Source organism: Astatotilapia calliptera, chromosome 9 (assembly GCF_964374335.1).
Source record: "Astatotilapia calliptera chromosome 9, fAstCal68.1, whole genome shotgun sequence".
NCBI classification, from domain to species: Eukaryota; Metazoa; Chordata; class Actinopteri; order Cichliformes; family Cichlidae; genus Astatotilapia; species Astatotilapia calliptera.
Window position 1 is genome coordinate 29,609,012 of NC_137430.1, and position 19,869 is coordinate 29,628,880.

General features: G+C 39.9%; 1 protein-coding gene across 2 annotated transcripts in view; it reads left to right on the top strand.

The window, feature by feature from the left end:
• The window catches only part of LOC113029427 (C-C motif chemokine 3-like), a 46,438-nt gene extending 31,805 nt beyond the window's left edge, over window positions 1–14,633 (top strand). Inside the window, exons 1-4 of one of the 2 annotated variants that reach the window (XM_026180290.2) lie at window positions 12,691–12,863; window positions 13,939–14,071; window positions 14,142–14,203; window positions 14,296–14,633. In XM_026180290.2, the coding sequence (XP_026036075.1) occupies window positions 12,794–12,863; window positions 13,939–14,071; window positions 14,142–14,203; window positions 14,296–14,321 (291 nt within the window). In that variant the 5' untranslated portion in view covers window positions 12,691–12,793 and the 3' untranslated portion in view covers window positions 14,322–14,633. Of the gene's footprint in view, window positions 1–12,690; window positions 12,864–13,938; window positions 14,072–14,141; window positions 14,204–14,295 lie in introns of those variants that run through there. The other variant, XM_080306626.1, reaches the window with a different exon arrangement.
• Window positions 14,634–19,869: the final 5,236 nt, after the last annotated feature.

A 19,869-nucleotide genomic window follows, 5' to 3' on the forward strand; every position in this document is an offset into this window, starting at 1 on the left:
TTAATTGTGTTAAAATTACTGCCTGGATTTCTCATACGCAACATAACCTAGCTGTACTCTTTTCAGGGAACACAGATCTTACAAGACTGTTTGACGGTGAGAACACTTGACTCCATCCACTTCTCAGACCTTGCTTGAGAGTGACTTGTTTTTGGTGGCAGGTAAGAAAGTTATGTACAGAAATAAGAGGAAGAGTAATTTAAAATAATACATGTGCAGCACTAAAGGAAACAGCATTACTTGTGTTACCTTATCCTAACTGTAACCATAAAGATGAAAAATAGATTGAATACAGTTACAAAACTGTTTGTTTTTACTAGAGATGGCACGATACCACTTTTTTATGTCCGATACTGATATCATAAATTTGGATATCTGCCGATACCGATATGAATCCGATATAGTGTTTTTTAATCAACAAAACTGTTTTTTAATATCTTGCTGCATTTTGTATAAGTTCATACTCAAATTTAAAACAACAACTACACTAAAGCTATTCTGTTATACCTGTATGTAAAAAAAAAAAATTTCATAGTTCAGCAATACTGATCAATCTAATAAACTTAAACCTACACCATCCTCCCTATTCTGGTATTTTAAAGAGTACTTAGCATAAATATTAAGCAACCTAACTAATAGGGTTCCAACTCCCAGCAACAACAAAAATAAATAAATAAAAAATAGGGAACCACCCCTCACGCTCCACCTCATGATGCTTAATCGACGTAATCAACCTTAATTTGATGCAGTGTGAAAAAAAAATGCACAGAAATCAATTATTTTTCAAGAATAATTAAATAGATTCAACATCTTTCTTTAACAGAACTGCAGACTGCACAGATGGTACCTTCCCAAAGGAAAAAGTACTATAGCTTACTAGGGTATATATATATTAGACTTAATAGTTACTATATACACAGTAATGGACTTCTATTCATTTTGCATCAAATTAAAACTTTGGGTGTCAGATAATTATTTATTAAAAGCTAGACATTTTAAATGAGAATAAGAAAGAAAAGTATGTCTCTGTGCCCCCTTTTCCCTGTTAATGCCCTATCGGCCCCCCTGGCTAAACTTTGCTAGATCCGCCCCTGCACAGTTACCAGCGTCAGCTACATAGAAAAAGATCCTGGTGTAGAAAGTAATATTAAATACATTCTAACAACAGCTGATCAAGCTTAAACGTGCCGCTGTTGTTCAGCCGCTGGTTTCCTCTTTCTGGTGCAAAGTGGGCCAAAAGCAAACTAGAGACACGGACTCGCGACAGAAAAGCCGATCAGCTGATCGTTAAGCAGTTTCATGATTGAAGTAGCAGCAAGAAGAGGCAGTCGCTTGTTAAGCTTAACGCAGGAATGCTTTACAAACATTCAGAGATGGACTTACACACTTGCTTTACTTCTCTCGGGATAACTTTGTCGGAGATGAAATGCCAGGTTGCTAGCGAAGCTCCAAATGCTATCCAGACCACCGACAGGTCCCGCATGCCACAGCCGCTCTATCACGTGATGCATACTGCTCCGACGTGCTAACGTTCTGAGGTGAGTTACGGCGTGTTGCAAGTTTTGTGAGGTGCTTTCGTGATATTTAATGGATCGGATTACATTTTTTATTTTTCTCCGATATCCGATCCAGTAATTTAGGTCAGTATCGGACCGATACCGATACGTAATATCGGATCGGTCCATCTCTAGTTTTTACCCCCTTGCAATGTTAGGCTAAGTGAATTTATTATGTTTGATCTTAGGAAGAATAATGGGACATTCATTCATTCATGGTGGACCGTGTGTGTCTGGTATAAGTCCTGCAATCATCCATGTCCTTTTTGGTGGCTCACCTGAAACAGCTACAGTTCAGATTGAGGATTGCCCTGATATTGATATCCGCCCCCTGAGTTTGATGGGTGAGGCTGACAGATAAAATTATTTCAAGATGAGAGCCAGGCGCCAGGACTGCCAAAATGAAATAAATAAATATATCATTAAATAATGAAATATCGCGATAGAATATGAGTAAAACGCGCATGCGCAGTGCCTTTGTTTTCATACGCACATGGCCGATTGTTGAGTGAAACAGATGAACCAGAATTGGTTTGTAAAAATGGTGCAACTTCAGTGATGTGGAACTGGTTTGGTGTTTGTCCGTCAGATACATGACAAAGCACATTTTTTTGCAGAACACGCAAGCGGCCGTCGTTATTGTCGTATTTGTCGGACTAAGATGCTCTTAAATCTGGGAGTAATCTGGGTCCTAAACTCCGTCTTTTTCAGGTCAAACAACACTGCAGCATCACTGAGAGTTAAAAACTGTCTAAATTCTTTCATCTTTAATAAAACGATCAGCATTGCTGCTTTACCAGGTGTAACTATGAAGCTTAACTTCCAGGCATCCATGAAAACAAAATTTATTACATTTAACGGAGTTAGAAGTTAGCAGGAAGCTAGCGGAAGTTAGCTCGCTAGTTTCAACAGGGATCTGTGTTAGGCCCTACCCTGTTCTCACTGTATATGCTTCCTTTAAGTGTCATTTTTGAGAAATACCACATTGCCTTTCACTATTATGCCGATGACATCCAGATCTATTTTGAGCTGAATGATGATCTAGCTATGTCCGTGAGTAACTTTCGAGAGTGCATGTGTGAGGTCAAGCAATGGCTTCTGGCAAATTTTCTTATCCTTAACGATAAGAAAACTGAAATTATGATCTTTGGCAGTGACGCTCTTCGTGCCAAACTTCATGATGCTTTTGGCTTCCTCACTAGTTCTTTCCCTGACACTGTTAGTAATGCATATGGGACAGATCTTCATTGCTTCAGGTAAGTATCCAGGTGCTGTACAGATTTACTGAGGAGAAAGAATCGTGTACATACCGGTTCAAAAAAACATAATTGCATAACAGTGATGAGAACATGCCTAGTCATTTTTAATGGAAACATTAAAATATCACATCATGATACAAATGATCATTAGAGTAACCACACTTATACAGACTGTATATAACAACCAACTCTAAAATGTTTGTTCGCAGAGAAAAGACACAGACTACGCTAACAACATGTGATGTTACAACACTAGTGAAATATTAGTGTCATGTCATTCTTTTCAAAGGTTTATTTGCGTAACGCACAAACAGACACAATTGAAAGGTACAAATGTGCATGACACGAATTCAAACATGGTGCAGATGTGTGTCACAGGTTGATCTGGCTGTAGGCTGTGGCACTTGGCCAGAGGTGGCGCTGGTTGACTCGACTCCACGTTAGTGCACAAAGTAAACTGCTCGCTTTAGTTGTGAAGCAAAAACGCTGAAATCGGAGAAATAACGACGATAACGATGACAAGAGTCTCCCGATCGTTTACTCTTGCTCTCCTGTGAACAACATCGGTGTGGTGTTAATTGTTTGCCGTTTTCGCGATCACGTTGCGCATGAGGATATCACCAGGTAAACTCGCCACATTTTTAAACATTTTGTTGTTCAACAGCATCACGACTGACGGAGTGTGTTTGAGACAACCTCACAAGTGTCACAGGTGACACATCTGGCGGTTTTGTGCTGGTTTGTCGGTAGCAGCTCCTGAAACGCAAGACTGCCACACATCTGTTCGACTAACGCCAGTTGATCTAAACGCCAGTAGATCTGGAACACCGGCATTTGGGTGATGACACTGAATGTCCAGCACTTTTGCATACAAGTCTTCATCTCCAATAGAAGAATATCTATCAGATTTTCTGCACATAATTTTTTTTTTTTAGTTTAACAGCAAATCTCAACACAAAGTTTACCAATTAATAATGAAAGAACTAAGGACGTAAATGTATTCTTGTTTTAGCTTCACTGAAGACACCAGCGAAAGCATGATATTTATAAAGCTGCTGAAATACACAAAACCATTTCAATAAACCCACTACTTAACATCAACTTTGTTATGTGTTATCAGAGAACAATCAGCTGCAAACAGCAATGAGACATTCAACTATGTACTATTTAAAGCACTAATGACCCTGCTTTCTACCAAGATGTGATAAGTAAGTAGCCTGTGGAAAGCTGGTGGGTCTTCTCTCTGTGTAAAAGGTTTGTATAGGCTCCACTGGCTAAACGTGTCTCAACGCCGAGATGGCGCCGATAGCTTTAGCCGTAGCTACCCCACTAGGTTTAGACAGTCACAATAAAAAAAGCGATAATATTTCAAACGTCATAATTAAGGTCAACATCTAAATAATGCTCTGTACAGACTCACGCAGGTGTTAAATTACACCGTAAACTTACCTTGGACCTTCCTCCGTCATTCTCCTAATTGTGCTCGGAGACACAGAAAACATATCGGCAATTACCCCGATGATAAAGTCCTGAGTGCTGCAGCCGGGATTTCAAGACGTGGACGACCAACATTTGAAGACCGTTCTTCCTCGGCGTATTCCAAATGAACACGGTGCTGAATTGATCTTAAACTTTCGACAATGTTGTCATCGATGCTAACATCTTGAAGAGCAATTATCATCCCAAGCATTTCAGAAACGTCATCTAAACGACTCAAAACAGTATCTACTGGTAAATGATCCCTCTCTATCTGATCGGCTAAAATGAGCAGAAGTGACTGAAGTTCACACCAGTCTGCCATCTTCCGTGACTTTTGACCTAGCACGTTTTTGCTAGCTGTGGCAGCCGTCCGCGGAGCAGGTATCCAGGAAAACTAGTCGATGGTAAACGATCAGCCAATAGGAGCAAAGGTCCAGCCCACTCACACTGATTAACAGACAAAGTGATTCTGCTGAAAAGTCGCATTATGAAATAAATAGGCCATCGGGAAAAACGGGACTTTGAAATAAAGACTGACTTTGAAAAAAGGACATTTTGGATTTAAAACGGCTGGAAATAAATAAAATGCCTCAGGAATAATCTCTGTTATTGTGAAAAATAATGACCATGAAATAATATTTCACAATAATAAGTAAATTTATATAGCAGAATGCAATATATTTCACAATAACGAGCTTTTTTTTTCAAAATGTGTTCCATTATTTCACAATATCATTCTCGTATTACATATCTGTGTCTTATTTATTCACATAGTTATTTATTTCATCATGTCCTATTTATTTATTTAATTTTGAACACTTTGGAGTTCCATAAATACAGCCTCTTCTTGATAGTCTAATATGTCATGACTGAGCTCCCATCTTCCAAATTTGCTTTTTCCACTAGGAAAGAAAAGATCTTTAGCATACTGTAATATGTCAGCTTTTTTGGAGTCTTTGGGCATATCAAAGGTCCTTGTTCCTCCTCCTCTACGCTTTCTCACTTGCTTACCATCAGGGATACACCATAACTCAATTTTTCGAGTCTTTTTCTCAGCCCATTTGTTGTTTTTTGCATATGTTCTTTTTCTTTTAGAAACGAATGCATCCTCATGATCAGGTTTCTTCTCATTTTCATTGATTCCCATCTTTTCCTTCAATTTTTCGAGCAATGAATTTTTTCTTGATTCCTTAGTACTTGCACCACTGTTTTCCAAGCAGAACCGTCTGGCAGCTATCCGATCACCATATGTTGGGCTGTAACCAGACAGGGTCTTGTCATCCATGAAATCAATCACTGTGGCATCAATCTATAATAACAGAGATATTTATTAATATACAGAAGTACAAGGTATACCTGCTGCCACACCACATGAGGTACCTCACTAAAAAAATTTATGTACATTTCACATGTGTTTTGATAATTGTCTGTCATTATTTTAGTGGCACCCATCAATATTTAGCATTTATTCTTTTCCTCTCTCTATGCCAGCAGCATTAATCAAATTCTCTAACATGTCATTAATAGAAATATTACAGTATATACAACGCCCACTTTTGAAAAAGTAAATTAGTATTCACGTATCTTTCAGTTGCACAGTGCACAAAGGGTTGAACTCGTAGGTTTTTAAAATTGAAGCCAAATATCAATATAAACACAGTTTAATTCATTTGTTTTTAGATAAACAAGGAAACATTGTGCATCACATAATATAGTGATATATTTAAGAAACCTGGAATCTGCATACGGGTTAATTAGTAACATTTAATAACTGTGGTCATAACAACGACCCAGTTTTATAAAGCGGGTTAATTTGTTTTACATTCTCGTTCATTTCTTGTAATAAGGTGCTTCCTTTCACAAAAAAAATCTTAAAATTATTTAGAAATCGAATTGACGTTTCAGCACAGACGAGCGGGATGAACTGTGTGGGGAAAAATAAAGGAGGATCCAAATGCAGACATTCGCTGAGATGTGAAGGAGGTTTATTGAAAATAAAACATAAGTTGAAAACGGCAAACAGAACTAAAGATAATCTGAACTGGGAAAAACTAAACTACTAAACACGAACATGAAGGTGTCATGAATCGCTGTGCGGCAGGCAGGAGTTGGACCCAAAGTGCAGGACTCACAGACTCAGGGAGGTGAACTCAAAACTCAGCTTTATTTGCTGGCAGGGAAAAAACATACAAACTAATCTAAACTGGGAACTTGGAAAACTCACAGAGAGACACACAGGGAGATCCACACAGCAAGAGGGACGACACGACACTGACTCAGAGAAACACAGGGTTTAAATACACTGGGAAGTAACGAGGGGAATGAGACACAGAAGGAGGGCACAGCTGGGAGAAATCAGGACTGACGAGACAAGCAAAGCAGGACGCATTCACATGAGACACGGACCATCAAAGTAAAACAGGAAGTATCACACAGAGACGCGAACTTGACACAGTGGAGACAGCAACTAAGAAATACAGAGACATAAACCATAAGGCAGAGGTCTAAGAACCAAAATACACAGGGAAATACTCAGCTGGGAACACAAGAGACTAGACTAGAGAGAGTAACAAAAAACCAACCATGAGAACATAATGCACAATGCAGAGTGACAGAAAACAAGAAACTCAAACATGCAAAGACACAATTACACAGAACAGAGGGGACACAGAGAGACATGAAGGGCAAGGGATCAAAACTAGAAGCCATAGAATAAATCACACACAAGTACAATAATACAAAAATCACAAAGAACTAAAAACGCTGGGTCAGGAGACCCAGGACAGTGACAGAAGGAGGGTGAGCAGAGGCATATGATGGTAGACAGCAGGGAGAACACATGGACAAGGCAGAGTAGATTCACAGGAGATAAACAGATGGACCAACAACTACAACATAAGAACACACAACTTAAATACACTCAGAGAACACAGGGAGATTACACACAGGTGGGGAACACAGCTGGAAGTAATTGACAATAGGGCTGCCACGATTAGTCGACTAGTCACGATTACGTCGACTATCAAAATCGTCGACGACTAATTTAATAGTCGACGCGTCGTTTGTAGCCTTGTAAGATCCCAAAAGACGCAGGAATAAGTACTAGGATTTAAGAGTGTAATAACGGACTGAAACAGAAGATGGCAGCACTGCATGTACAAGGATGCCAGCTGTCGTTAAACCCCAAAGAAGAAGAAACTGTGTCCCAGAATTCATAGCGCAGCCCAGCTCAGTTTCCAACAATGGCGGCAGCTAGTTAGTTTTAATATTACTCTTATTATTCTTTCTGGGTCACAAAATAAACGTTTAACATATTTTCAGGTGAGAATGTAGCTGTGCCAACCTCAAATATCTGCTCAGTTTATCAAGACACCACATATTTTCAAAAGCGCTCCGACGTTTTTGGAGACGTCTGTTACCCACTAGCTCGACAGCTAGCCGGGGGCAAGGCTCACTAGAGCCGGTGAGAACACCAGACTCCCGGCAAATTGCTTTCAAACCCACCGGCATCTTTCACTACTCAGGTTAAACATGATGTATAAGTTACTTAGATAACTTAAAAATGTTATTGTTTGGCTTTTTCCAGTATTTTATTTGTTCCTGAGTAAATCGGTAGCGGGGCTGAAGACTGAGCTACAGAGAGCAGAGCTAAGGGCTGACCCGCGGTGAGCGGAGACGATTGTGGTGGAGGTGTAACGTGGTGGTGTCTGACTGAACAGAGGGCAGCTGGGCTGCTGACTGAACTGAGGGTTGTGATGGAAAAATAAGTTCAGAAACAGCTGTTTCAGTGGGTTTTCTCTCTTTCCCTGAATGAAGTCTACCTCCCCTGTGGATAATGTTGGTTTTGGAAATTTTCACTCACAGGCTGTTGGATCTGCTGTCGTTTGCTCCTCTTTGCTCCCGTCTCTCAGTCCGGATAGGGGCAGCAGGGGCTACTCATGTCATAAAGAGCGTTTCCCTGAGCCTTAAAACTGCAAAGACGGCAGGGCACTGTATGCTGATGGTAAAACCACAGGCCTTTTCTGCAGTGCCGTCGTGTCGCAATCCCAGCCAGCATCCATGAATCGGAGGCTCCCAAGAGAATCGGTGGGGGCCCAGGAGATGCCGTTGGTGAGTCGGAAACTATTGTTGAAACTCCCAGTAGCCAGGAGAATGCTAGGAGGGGCTTGTTCACATGAAATAGAACAAAATACAAAGCATTAAAACATGTTAAAAACACAGCCTTTATAAATGCAGAGTACAGTAGTTTGGACCCGGAAGCAAGTTTCATCAGGTCATCACTTAAGGACTGGATATCACTTGTCACATTCTGACAGTTAAAATGAATAACATTCATATATGAAATAAATTTGTCTCAAGTAAACTGTATATGGTGTTAAATAGGCCTAAACTACTGTACTTCAATGTCGGCAATAAGGGCGGTACTTCAAGTAGAGCTGGGCGATATGAGATTTTTTTATATCACGATATGTTTTTTTTTTTCATTTCAGGCGATAACGATATATATCACGATATAAGCCAAATAACTATATTTGTAAGATTTAAATGTGCCGTTGCTCACAAGTAAAATGTGAAATAATCAGCAGCTTGTTTTTATTTAAATATTTATTTCCCATAATAAGTTCAACAGGGTAGATGTACTTAAGGAACATGAGACTTTTTCAGATAAATAAAGGCAAATATTGCAAACTACACAAAAGGCAGCCGCTAAAGCGTTTAAGTTTCAAAATAGAACAAACGAAACAGACGACTAAATTGTCAATTCCACTTAGAAACAAAATATTAATTCTAAAAATAAATCTTAGTTTGTTTTACAGAAGAACAGACAAAACTGACTAACTTTTGTCAATATCAAATAAACTGAGAACTAAAAGGAAATTCTCAATCTCTCCTTGTTGTATAGCTTAGCTTTTCAAACAGTTTTAACAGTTACTTTAGTCTGACAAAAGCCGAATGACGAATTAGCGCTTCCAGTCAGAGACTGAGGCTACGTCCACACGTACACGGGTATTTTTGAAAACGGAGATTTTCCGTTTTCGTTTTAAAAAATAATCCCGTCCACACATAAAGGCAGAAATGAAGGAAAACGCTGCTATGAACATGCCAAAGCAGCAGGTGGAGCTAGATTCCTAACCGTGCAGAAATGTTGGCCAATCAGAAGTGTAGAAGCCTCGGTGGGAAAAAGTAAACAAAGCTGGGGCATAGAAGCAGAACCGAGTCGTATGTGTGGAGGGACAGTAACTGTGTGTATATGTAAGCATTTAAACACTGCAGAGAGTAGAATTAACAGTAACAGTATTGTAGAAATTCATTTCACCGAAACAATAACGTGGCGCACAGTGTGACGCATGCACCAGTTTATTGTATTTCCAGACTTGCTTTCGGCACAATTTACAGTGCACGCTACTCTGTTTTTTGTCAGACTTGAAATAGCCGAAATACCTTCACACTACGGAACTTCTTTGGCTCTTCCGTTCGACAATCTCTCCGGCATTGGAACCATCATCTGTTTTCTCTTCGGTCACGCTCGGTTGATTTTTCTAGTCGGCACACTCATTTCCTCCATTACCCGGGCGGTACGGTCGCTGGCTGCTTCCCAAACAAATACACATGTGCGGCTTGGCACTTGTGCTGTACGTAACAAGTCACGTGACGTGACGCTGCGGCTGTGATTGGTTCGGCTCTGCGCTACTTAATTTGGATTGGCTGACTTTTTTTTTTTTAAGAGGACAAGAGCGGCGAGGTCTATCGCGATAGTTTAATTTCTCTATCGAGTAAAAGTTATATCGCGATACATATCGTTATCGTTCTATCGCCTAGCTCTAACTTCAAGAGCCATATATTTTATGAGGTGGTACTCATTTTGATATATAGAGGACAGCAGGAGCAGAACAGACACACAGCACCAACCAACAACAATCCTGCAAGTGGATCTATTTTGGGGAGAATTGTGTATCATGTAAAGCACTGTGCAATGCTCTCTGTGACAAATATTAAACATTAAATTTCATTCGTAGAGAACAAATATTTTGTTCTCTACGAATGCCCAACAGCCCTGAAACCGTCTGAACTCTAATGTTCACAATCCAATAAATCAATAGACTTTGAGGAGCATGAATTAGACTGGAAAAGAATACAATTTTAATTTATAAACCACTCGGATGAGTTTAGTGGACTTTCCTAATCTTCAAGAATATTCTAGGAGAATCTGAACCTCAATATAGTGGTGGGCACACCTTGGAGCTAATTTATCCACTGGGTCTAAATATTGAATCAGTCTGTTGTGAGGACGTTTCTATTAATGCTCATAAATGTCTTTTATTTGCTCTTTACTTCAGCCTTGACACATTGCCTACTGCACACGTGAAGTTCCTTGTGACATATTCCTGATTCTGTGGTGGAAACATTTGGAAAACACCGACTTGTTTTTCTTTCAAAGTGTAAAATGGTTACAGAGTGAGGCACAAAACAAGGCTGATCACTGTCAAATGGTTTCAAAAGCGATCTTTTTTTGTGATGTAAGGAGTTTCATGTATGTTTCCTCTTTTAAACTGGTAGGGGGTTTAGTGAGAATATTAATCAAGTCTAGAATCTAGATTTAACTTTGATTTTCCTTGTAATCAGACTTTTCTCAGAAAAGGTTAATCAATTTTAAACCCTTTACGCCTCAGGTCCAGCTGGTCCTGGAAAGAAACATCTGTGCTGCGCTGAGGTCACCAACCTCGATATGATCACTGAGGTGGTGAGGCTGATCCGACCGGCTCCTCTTGGAAGTTGAAACCGATCGAGCTCTGTCTTAGTTCGTTCATGGGCATAAGTCTCTGAACCAGTTGGGTCTGCAAGTGCAGACCTAACACAGAAAGACACACACACACACACACACACACACACACACACACACACACACACACACACACACACACACACACACGCAGAGTATGTAGTATTTGCAGAGACAAACAGATTCCTCTTTGACTCTTTTTCCTCTCCAGTGATTGTGAGCAAGACGAAGGTGTGAAACAAAGAGATTAGATTCTGTGGAGAAGCAATGCTGCCTTTCTGCTAAACCAGGATCTCCCTATAGTTTTTCATTATGTTGTTCATCATTTCAAAAGGCTTTCTTATGAGTTTTCTTATATTCTTTATGTTACATTTGACTCTTGCATTGGTCTTTTTAAATTGCTACCTAATGCTGGAAATGGCTCAAAGCTCAGTGGATTTCTTAAATTATTTCTTAAGTTGAAGTTGTTGCAGAACTGTACATGCTTTGCAAATAAACTTAATTAATATTGAACAAATATTTTCCTGCTCTTGTTTGAGCATGCCCACGAGACACACAAAATAACTCATACACTCATATCTTAATCTGCCAGAATACAACACCCCAGTGCTTTCATGCGATCTCATATCTGTACAATCCAAGAAATCAATAGATTTGGTATTCTTACCCATTAAATGTCACTGTGTCACCCTCACCAGAGGTTTGGTGAGGGGACTTATTTTTTTTATTTTAACCTGTATTTAACCAGGAAGATCCCATTGAGATTAAAAACCTCTTTTTCAAGGGAGACCTTCTACCTTCACTTTCTGCAATAAACACTTCTGGAACTATGTCCTTTGAACCAATGAGACCAGACAAGACAGTTTTTAGCTATAATGCACAGCATCACATCTATTGAAACTAAACACAGCAGGTGAGCACAAATAGAGCACAGCAACCACAGGAACAGTATTTTAGAGTCAAATATGAGGCCATCTGTCGGAAAGTTTATGCTTTATGTATATTTAAGTCTGAATAAAAGAAATGGGATAGCTAATGCGGCTATGAGGGGGGAAATTAGCAATGCATACACAAATCATTTTTCATGTGATGTATGTTAGAAACTGTTGATCTTTGCGTGTGTGTTGGAAGATAAAGACAGTCGACATGATCACATTTCTGCCACACATTTCCTGCAGAGCAGAGTGTGAAACTTATCTGATCATCTGCCAAAAGTTAACATAAATAAAATAAACATTAAGAGTGAGTTCTTTTGCGTTTCCAGTGGTAAAACAGCTTGATGCAAACAAGAAACCTTAAACAATTTAATTGAAGTTACAAGCAAAAGTTTAAGTCGTGGGAATGTATATGAAAAAATAAGCATCCATGTGTATCAAGACTGTTAAGGGGCATCATGAGTCACTGACAAACAAAAGTCAGTGGGTGATTTAGATTCATTACTCATGACTGTTGATATCAATCATCAGGCTCTACACCATATCTGAGTATCTGTGAACTTCGTGTATGTGAGGCTGTTTGTCAGAAAGCTCTCAGTGAGGTGTCTATAGGTTGAAATACTGAGATATGCGTGATATGCCACACCCTGCACACAAATACACAGACCTATAATCACACCTCATCAGTTGTGCCTGCATGTGTTCCTGCACTTACCAATAAATAACCAAGCATTGGTCAGCGTATAGTTTCAACTTGATCAGTGAGCCAGACCGCCGGTGAAAATGACTGTGAAGATCCTCTCCATCACTCTCCTCCTGCTCTCGGTGTGTGTGTGCTGCCACTCCTCTGAAGGTAACTGTGCTCTTACTTTTCTACAGAAAAATGAGGGAAAAAAAGAGATAAAATAGATCATTTGATCACAGCAATGAATATTTCCAACAATGGCTGCTGCCTGTTTGCGAATAAGGTTCACTTCTGACATTTTGGTGTTTTATTGGGCAGGACCACTGTGTAAAGACCACAAACCTTTACATCAGTCATATTCTGGTATCTGCTCAGTCTATAATTGCACATGTGTTTTCCAGCATTTACTTGACTTCTACCCACAAAGCTCCAGACACCCTGGAAGCTGTTTTCTGGGCTAAGTTTCATTAGTCAGTGATGGCATTTTAAAGGCGTCCTTTACATCGACATTTAGAAGAAGTCTTGGAGATTTTTATTTTATAAGCACGACATTCACCTGACTTTTGTGTTCGATTGCTGGACTGATTGACAGCCACACCATATCCATTCCCGCTATACTGCTTACCATTAACAATGTTTGTACTATTTATGTTTTCTACTTTTGTTTTCTGTCACTTATGGGGTTATGTCTCACGCTGCGTTGCATGCCAGGCATATGTTGACACTTAAACTATCATAACTGCCAACTTATTAGTGTAGCACAGTTGGTGCAGTGGTTTCCTTCAAACAAATTCACTCTGTAACTACATCTCACTGCTTCATTTTAGTTTTTAGCAAAGTCATCATTTCAGTGGGTTTTTGGAGGGGTGCATACATTGTGACTCATTGCATAAGGCATGAAAGCAGAAAATGAGAGAGACACAGAGAGAGTATAAGATAATATCTTGCAGCTACGAGAAAATATTTTTCACCTTTCACTTAATTAACATAATGCCAGAATTGCCCAAAAAGTAATCGAGGGCCCCAAATTGTGTTGAGAACATTGATTTGTTAAACTTGATGATTGATTTGCACAAAAAATGCCTGTGCACTGTAACATAATTTCAGGTCACATTTTAAAAGTCATCTTCTGTTTAGTGATGTAAGGAGCTTCATATTTTAAAACTAGATCTAACTTTTATTTTCCTTCTAATTATACTTCTCCCTAGTAAGAAAAATCTCTTTTTAACCTTTTATCTCCCAGGTACTCGTCATCGTCATCCTGGACTGAAACCACCGTGCTGCGTTGACATCACCAAAGGCAATAAGACTGCTGAGGTGGTGGGGGAAACATATCGTGAGCAGGCTGCAAGCGGAAGCTGTGTGAAGGCTATAATGTAAGTCAGCACACGTTGTCCTACATACAAACATATACAATCTCTATAATTTTCTGTCTTTTATTTCCAGTTTTAACACAAAAGATAGGAAACAACTTTGTGCTGATCCAGACGCTCAGTGGGTCAAAGATCGTAAGTCGTGCTAAAAAGAAACACACAGAAATAAATGCAAAGTATTTACAGAAAAAAACTGAAGCTGCTGCTTGTCTGTTTTTCCTCTGTAGTCACTGCCAAAATGAAGAAGGTGTGAAGTCTGTCTGCTGCATCAGTATTTCCAGTATTTCCATCACCTTTAAAGGATTATTCAAACCAGAGCGCTTTCTCAGCCTGACTGTCTTAAAACTTTCTTTTTTGCATTTGTCGATTAATTTTTACTCTAACCTGTGGCATAAACCTGTATTTTATTCATGCTGTTGACTTCATTGTTTTTTAATTGATCATTGGCGTTCAGGTTTTATTTGTCCTTTTTTTTGTCTTATTTGTGAATCTCTTTCTGTGCATCATGTGTTTATGTGAAGTGCAATGTGGTAATACAAAAATAAACTTTGGTATTATTGAGCAATTTTTTTTCTTCTGTTGTTTCAGTGCCCACCAGACTCTCACAAATAGTCACACACATTGCCTATTGCATTCCACTAGTGTTTTAGTAGATGATGCTCACTGAGTAGACTTTTAAAAAGTTCATGCAGCCCACAAAGAACATTATTGGGCCCGAGTAGCAAAACGAAATATATATATATATTCAAGATTCAACATTGTTTATTTGTCACATGCGTAGTTATACAAGTACAACACACATTGAAATGTGACCTGATATGCTCCAGGACTGTGCACAAAAACAGAGAGAACATTATATACAGTGAGTGAATATATAGAAAAAGGACATTATGTGCAGTAAGTGAGTGAGTTATATACATTATATAAATGAAATCAAATAAAACAATCTGGAAATTTGCAGTTCGAAATCTTAGAATGTACATTGTGTGAGTGGGGTGTTAAAGCTAAACTTGGCAGCTGAGCAGAGGACAGATCAGAAGATCAATGTACGCCCGGTGGAAGATGAGTGCAGGGGCTTTGCTGCCAGCACAACAGCAAAACTCCTTAGAGAGATTTGGATCAGACGACAGGCATTTATTTCTGCTTTTTATGCATTTATGCAAAACAAATTTTACCTGCGAAAAACAGGCAGGCTATAAGAGAACTAGCTAACACTGCTGAGAGGACCAGTCACTGGCTATGGTTAAAAAGGGCTGACATCACTTGAGCAGCTAAGGCAGTCAGCTAACCGCGCGAGAAAAGTAAATATTCTGCTCTTCTCTCCTTTTCTGGGAGGCAGTGGGGAGGTAGAGCGAACAGCCCGATCCGGTGGGGAGGAGTGGGAAGCCAGATCAGGCGCCCCCCTTCCGGCTCTCCTCTCTGCTATCTTGTCCAATTTGTCTTACTTCTCTCTATCAACTTTTCTATCCCTTTGAAGAAGTGAGGCTCCATAAATGTTAAACAGTGAGTGGAAGAAGAAGAAAAGAAGAAGAGCTGAAGAGGTGGAGAATTTTACATATCTTGGCAGCATCATCTCGAATGACGGGGTCTCTGATCGGGATGTCGACACCAGAGTAGGGAAGGCAGTTGGTGTCCTGCGACGTCTCCAACCTATTTGGAACTCGACCTCCCTGAATGTTAGGGTCAAGATCAGACTACTGAACTCTATCGTCTTCCCTACTGCACTTTACACTAGTGAAACCTGGCGCTCAACAAGTGCAATTATTCTACACCTGAACGTTCTTCAACAACGTGGCCTGCGGCGAATCCTGAGAATTTCCTACCGGGACCGAATAACAAATGAGGAGGTCCTGCGAAGAGCAGGCACCCTCCCATTAGCCGATGTTGTTGCAGAAAGGCGCTTCTGCTTTGCGGGCCATATTTTACGCCTACCCCCTCATCGCCCAGCTAAGATTGCCATGACATGGCGTCCACGCACTGGCAAGCGAAAGCAAGGCCGACCAAAGACCACATGGCGTCGAACATTCATGGACGATCTGAGAACTGTCGATATTACCTGGGACGAAGCTGAAGCAGTTGCTGCTGACCGACATCGATGGAGATCACTAGCTGCCCAATGCGCCGCCCGGCGTAGGAGGAACTAAGTACTAAGTAAGTGCAGTGAGTGGACAGAAGAAAGTAAACTGTAGAAAACTAAACAGAAGAAAGAAGAAGAGAAATAACAATTTAACATAAACCAGTGAAACACTCCGGGGCCTGATCAACCCTGGCAGGGTCTCCTTGGATGAGGGTGTCTCAGCCTTACCAAGGAAGAAACAACGGCAGATTAGCTTGGGTAAAAAACCAAAAGCTGCTGATGGAGTTTCTGGGCTGCCTTTCCTCATAACAGCAATCCTTCAAGATTCTCTCAATTCAAAGCAATGCATTATCAGGGATTAAACATCTAGTCCTTTTACTAAATCAGTGTCTTGTGGTCGCAGCACAAGACATATATATATATATACATATATATATGTATGTATGTATACACACACACAGCTGTGGAAACGCTAGTGTCTCTGTTTCACCAATAGGCAGAGCTCTTGTAAAGCTAATGCCATTAAGAGACTTCATAAGTGTAAATAACGCATTTGATATTCCTGTTTTTATAAAGGATTAGCATACTGTTGATTTGACATTTAGGGAAATAATCAATTAATTTAGTAAGTTTAAGGTAAGGGCAGAGGTCACTTCCTGTTTAGCGAAAAGTCAGAGAAGCTACTCAGTGACGGTCTAGCTCAAAATTTCCAGTGTTTCAATCACTTTTAAAGGCTTATTTAAACCAAAGCATTTCTTAGCATAACTTTCTAAGAAATGTTCTTTACATTTGCAGATTATTGTGTAGTCTAATCTGTGGAGAAGCCCTGTATTTAATCTCTGTGTTGACATCAGTTTTTCATTGTACCAAATATTTTTAATCCATCATTGGAGTTCTGGCTTTATTTTCTTTTTTTCTTGCTCTTATGTCACTTTATTTCTGTTTTTTTATGCATTTCTGCAAAACAATTTTTACCTGTAAAAAACAATATAAGAATAAATCTTAGTATTATTGAGCAAATATTTTCCAATATTTTGAATGCTCACCAGACACACACAAAATGTCACACATGTTCTAATAGAAGAACTGGAGTTCACTTTCTTTTCTTTGATTTGACGACATCCACCAGCCCTGGACTGCTGGTGAACCTTTATTTGTTTGTGTAATAAATGATTTCACTTTAACGACACTTCTTTCAAGTTGGTTAATTGTTACTCACCTTCCTCTACAGCAGGGGTAGGCAACCTTTTTGATGACGAGTGCAATCTAAAATTTCCTCAGAAGTCAATGTGCGATATGATTGCATTAGCAATAAATTTAATAACGCTCTATATTAACAGTTGCTGCACTGAGCGGACAGCTCCTGAGGCATTTGAAGCGTCAGAATGTGGAAATTTCAACATTGCCTGAAAGAACTACCGTATTTCCCGGACTACAAAGCGCACCTGAATATTAGCCGCACAAGCTAAAATCAGGGGAAAATCCTGTTTTGTACATACATTAGCCGCACCTGACTAAAAGCCGCAGGTGTTTCAATGTTGACTTATCATATGTAAGAGAATATGCACAAAGCGAAATGTCAGGAAAGAGATGGCTGTTTGGAGACACACCCCTTTTATTAATATTTTGAAAAACAAGTTATGGGTACATATTTGCACAACTTTTTAGGTATATGTAAAAGTAGCGGTAATTACAAGTACGAAACATGTACTGTGCTTCATAAATGAGTAACAAATGTAGTACATAACAGTAACCTACAGCACACCAGAAAAATAGATTCGGACTACCTTTTAGGCTCAGGTGCAGTGACACGGCTTTAACAAGAAGAAAAGTCAGTCATTCACCACCATCTTCCTCCGCACTAAAACCACCAAAGTCCTCTTCTCCAGTGTCGGAAACGAACAGGCTCAGGGTGGCTTAGTCATCCACTCTCAGCTTCTTTCCTTCGTTGTCAGTGTCAGAGTCGAACACCCTCTGAAGGGCCGTGGCGGTGTCCTCCTCTCCATCATGCAGCAGTCCAGCCCTTCGAAATCCGTTGGTGATCATGGATGTTTTCACACTTTTCCACGCTGTCAGATTCCACCGGTGGAGTTGGGCATAACTTGCTTTTCGCAAGTTTATCGCCGCACATCATCCACGCCTCCCGCTGAACGCGTAGCGCTACTTTGAAGTTTGTTTTTCGCGCTTCTTGTACAGCACTATGTTGCCTGGCGGATGGACATGTGACCAACATACCACTCTTGAACCCCGATACTGTGTGTCTGATCACATGCCCTTCCGCCAGGCAACGTAGTGCCGTACAACAGCGGAACAAACAAAACAAATCGTCTTACGATATGACAAAAATCATGGACAATCCATAGAAAAGCCACACCTGACTAAAAGCCGCAGGGTTCAAAGCTTGTGCAAAAAGTAGCGGCTTATAGCCCGACAATTACGGTAACAGGTAGCAACACCCCTCTCACCAGTAGGCTAAGAGATTTTTAGCCAATTACAAGTTACCACCTATGCTTCTATTTTCTATATTTAAAAAAACAACAGGAGTTATGCAGGTTTACTATGATCAAAACTTCAGACTCACAGTGAAACATCATGCTGTGTAACACTATACACCAGTGTAAAGTTCAGGAAAGTTTCTTCATGGTTCAGAGGCTGCTCGGCAGAGGATGATTTAAAGATGTGTGTGAAATGGGCTGTTATGATGGGTCAGAAAATGTGATGAGGGTTGCCTTTTTATAAAGAGTAGCTTTTCCTTTTTGCCAGCGGTCATGACCGCTATAGAGCGTTTCCCTGAGCTTTAAAACTGCAAAGACGGTATGGCGCTGTCACGCTGATGGCTCGGGAGATACCGTTGGTGAGTCGAAAACTATTGCCTGGATGCCGAAACTCCCAGTAGCCAGGAGAATGCCAGGAGGGGTTTGTTCATATGAAATAGAAAAAAAATACAAAGCATTAAACCATGTTAAAAACACAACAGCCTTTATAAATGCAGTTTGGACCACTTTGCAGTTATTTATTTGGAAAATATGTTTGGAATCATGTATGATTTTCCTTCCACGTCTCACGTCTACACCACGTTGTGTTGGTCTTTCACGTGGAATTCCAATAAAATTGATTCATGTTTGTGGCTGTAATGTGACAAAATGTGGGAAAGTTCAAGGGGGCCGAATACTTTTGCAAGCCACTGTAAAATAGAAAAAAATACAAAGCATTAAAAAATGTTAAAAACACAGCAGCCTTTATAAATGTAGTTTGGACCTGGAAGCAAGTTTCATCAGGTCATCACTTAAAAGACTGGATATCCCACCTGCTGTGGAGTTTTAATGCAGTACAGTTGTTATTATTTAACCCCTGTCACATTCTGACCGTTAAAATGAATAACATTCATATATGAAATGAAATTGTTTCAGGTAAACTGTATATGGTGTTAAATAGGCCTAAACTACTGTACTTTAATGTCGGAAATTAGGGCTGTACTTCAAGAGCCATATATTTTATGAGGTGGTACTCATTGTGATAGACGACAGCAGGAGCAGAACAGACACACAGCAACAACCAACAACAACCCTGCAAGTGGACCTATTTTGGGGGGACTTATATATATATATATATATTTGTATATATAATACAAAATTTTTAATTTATTTTATCAACTTTCCTTCTGACGATGCTCTCTGTGTTGAGCTCAGGGGCTCTGCGCTCGACAGTGCAGCCTAGGCGGAGT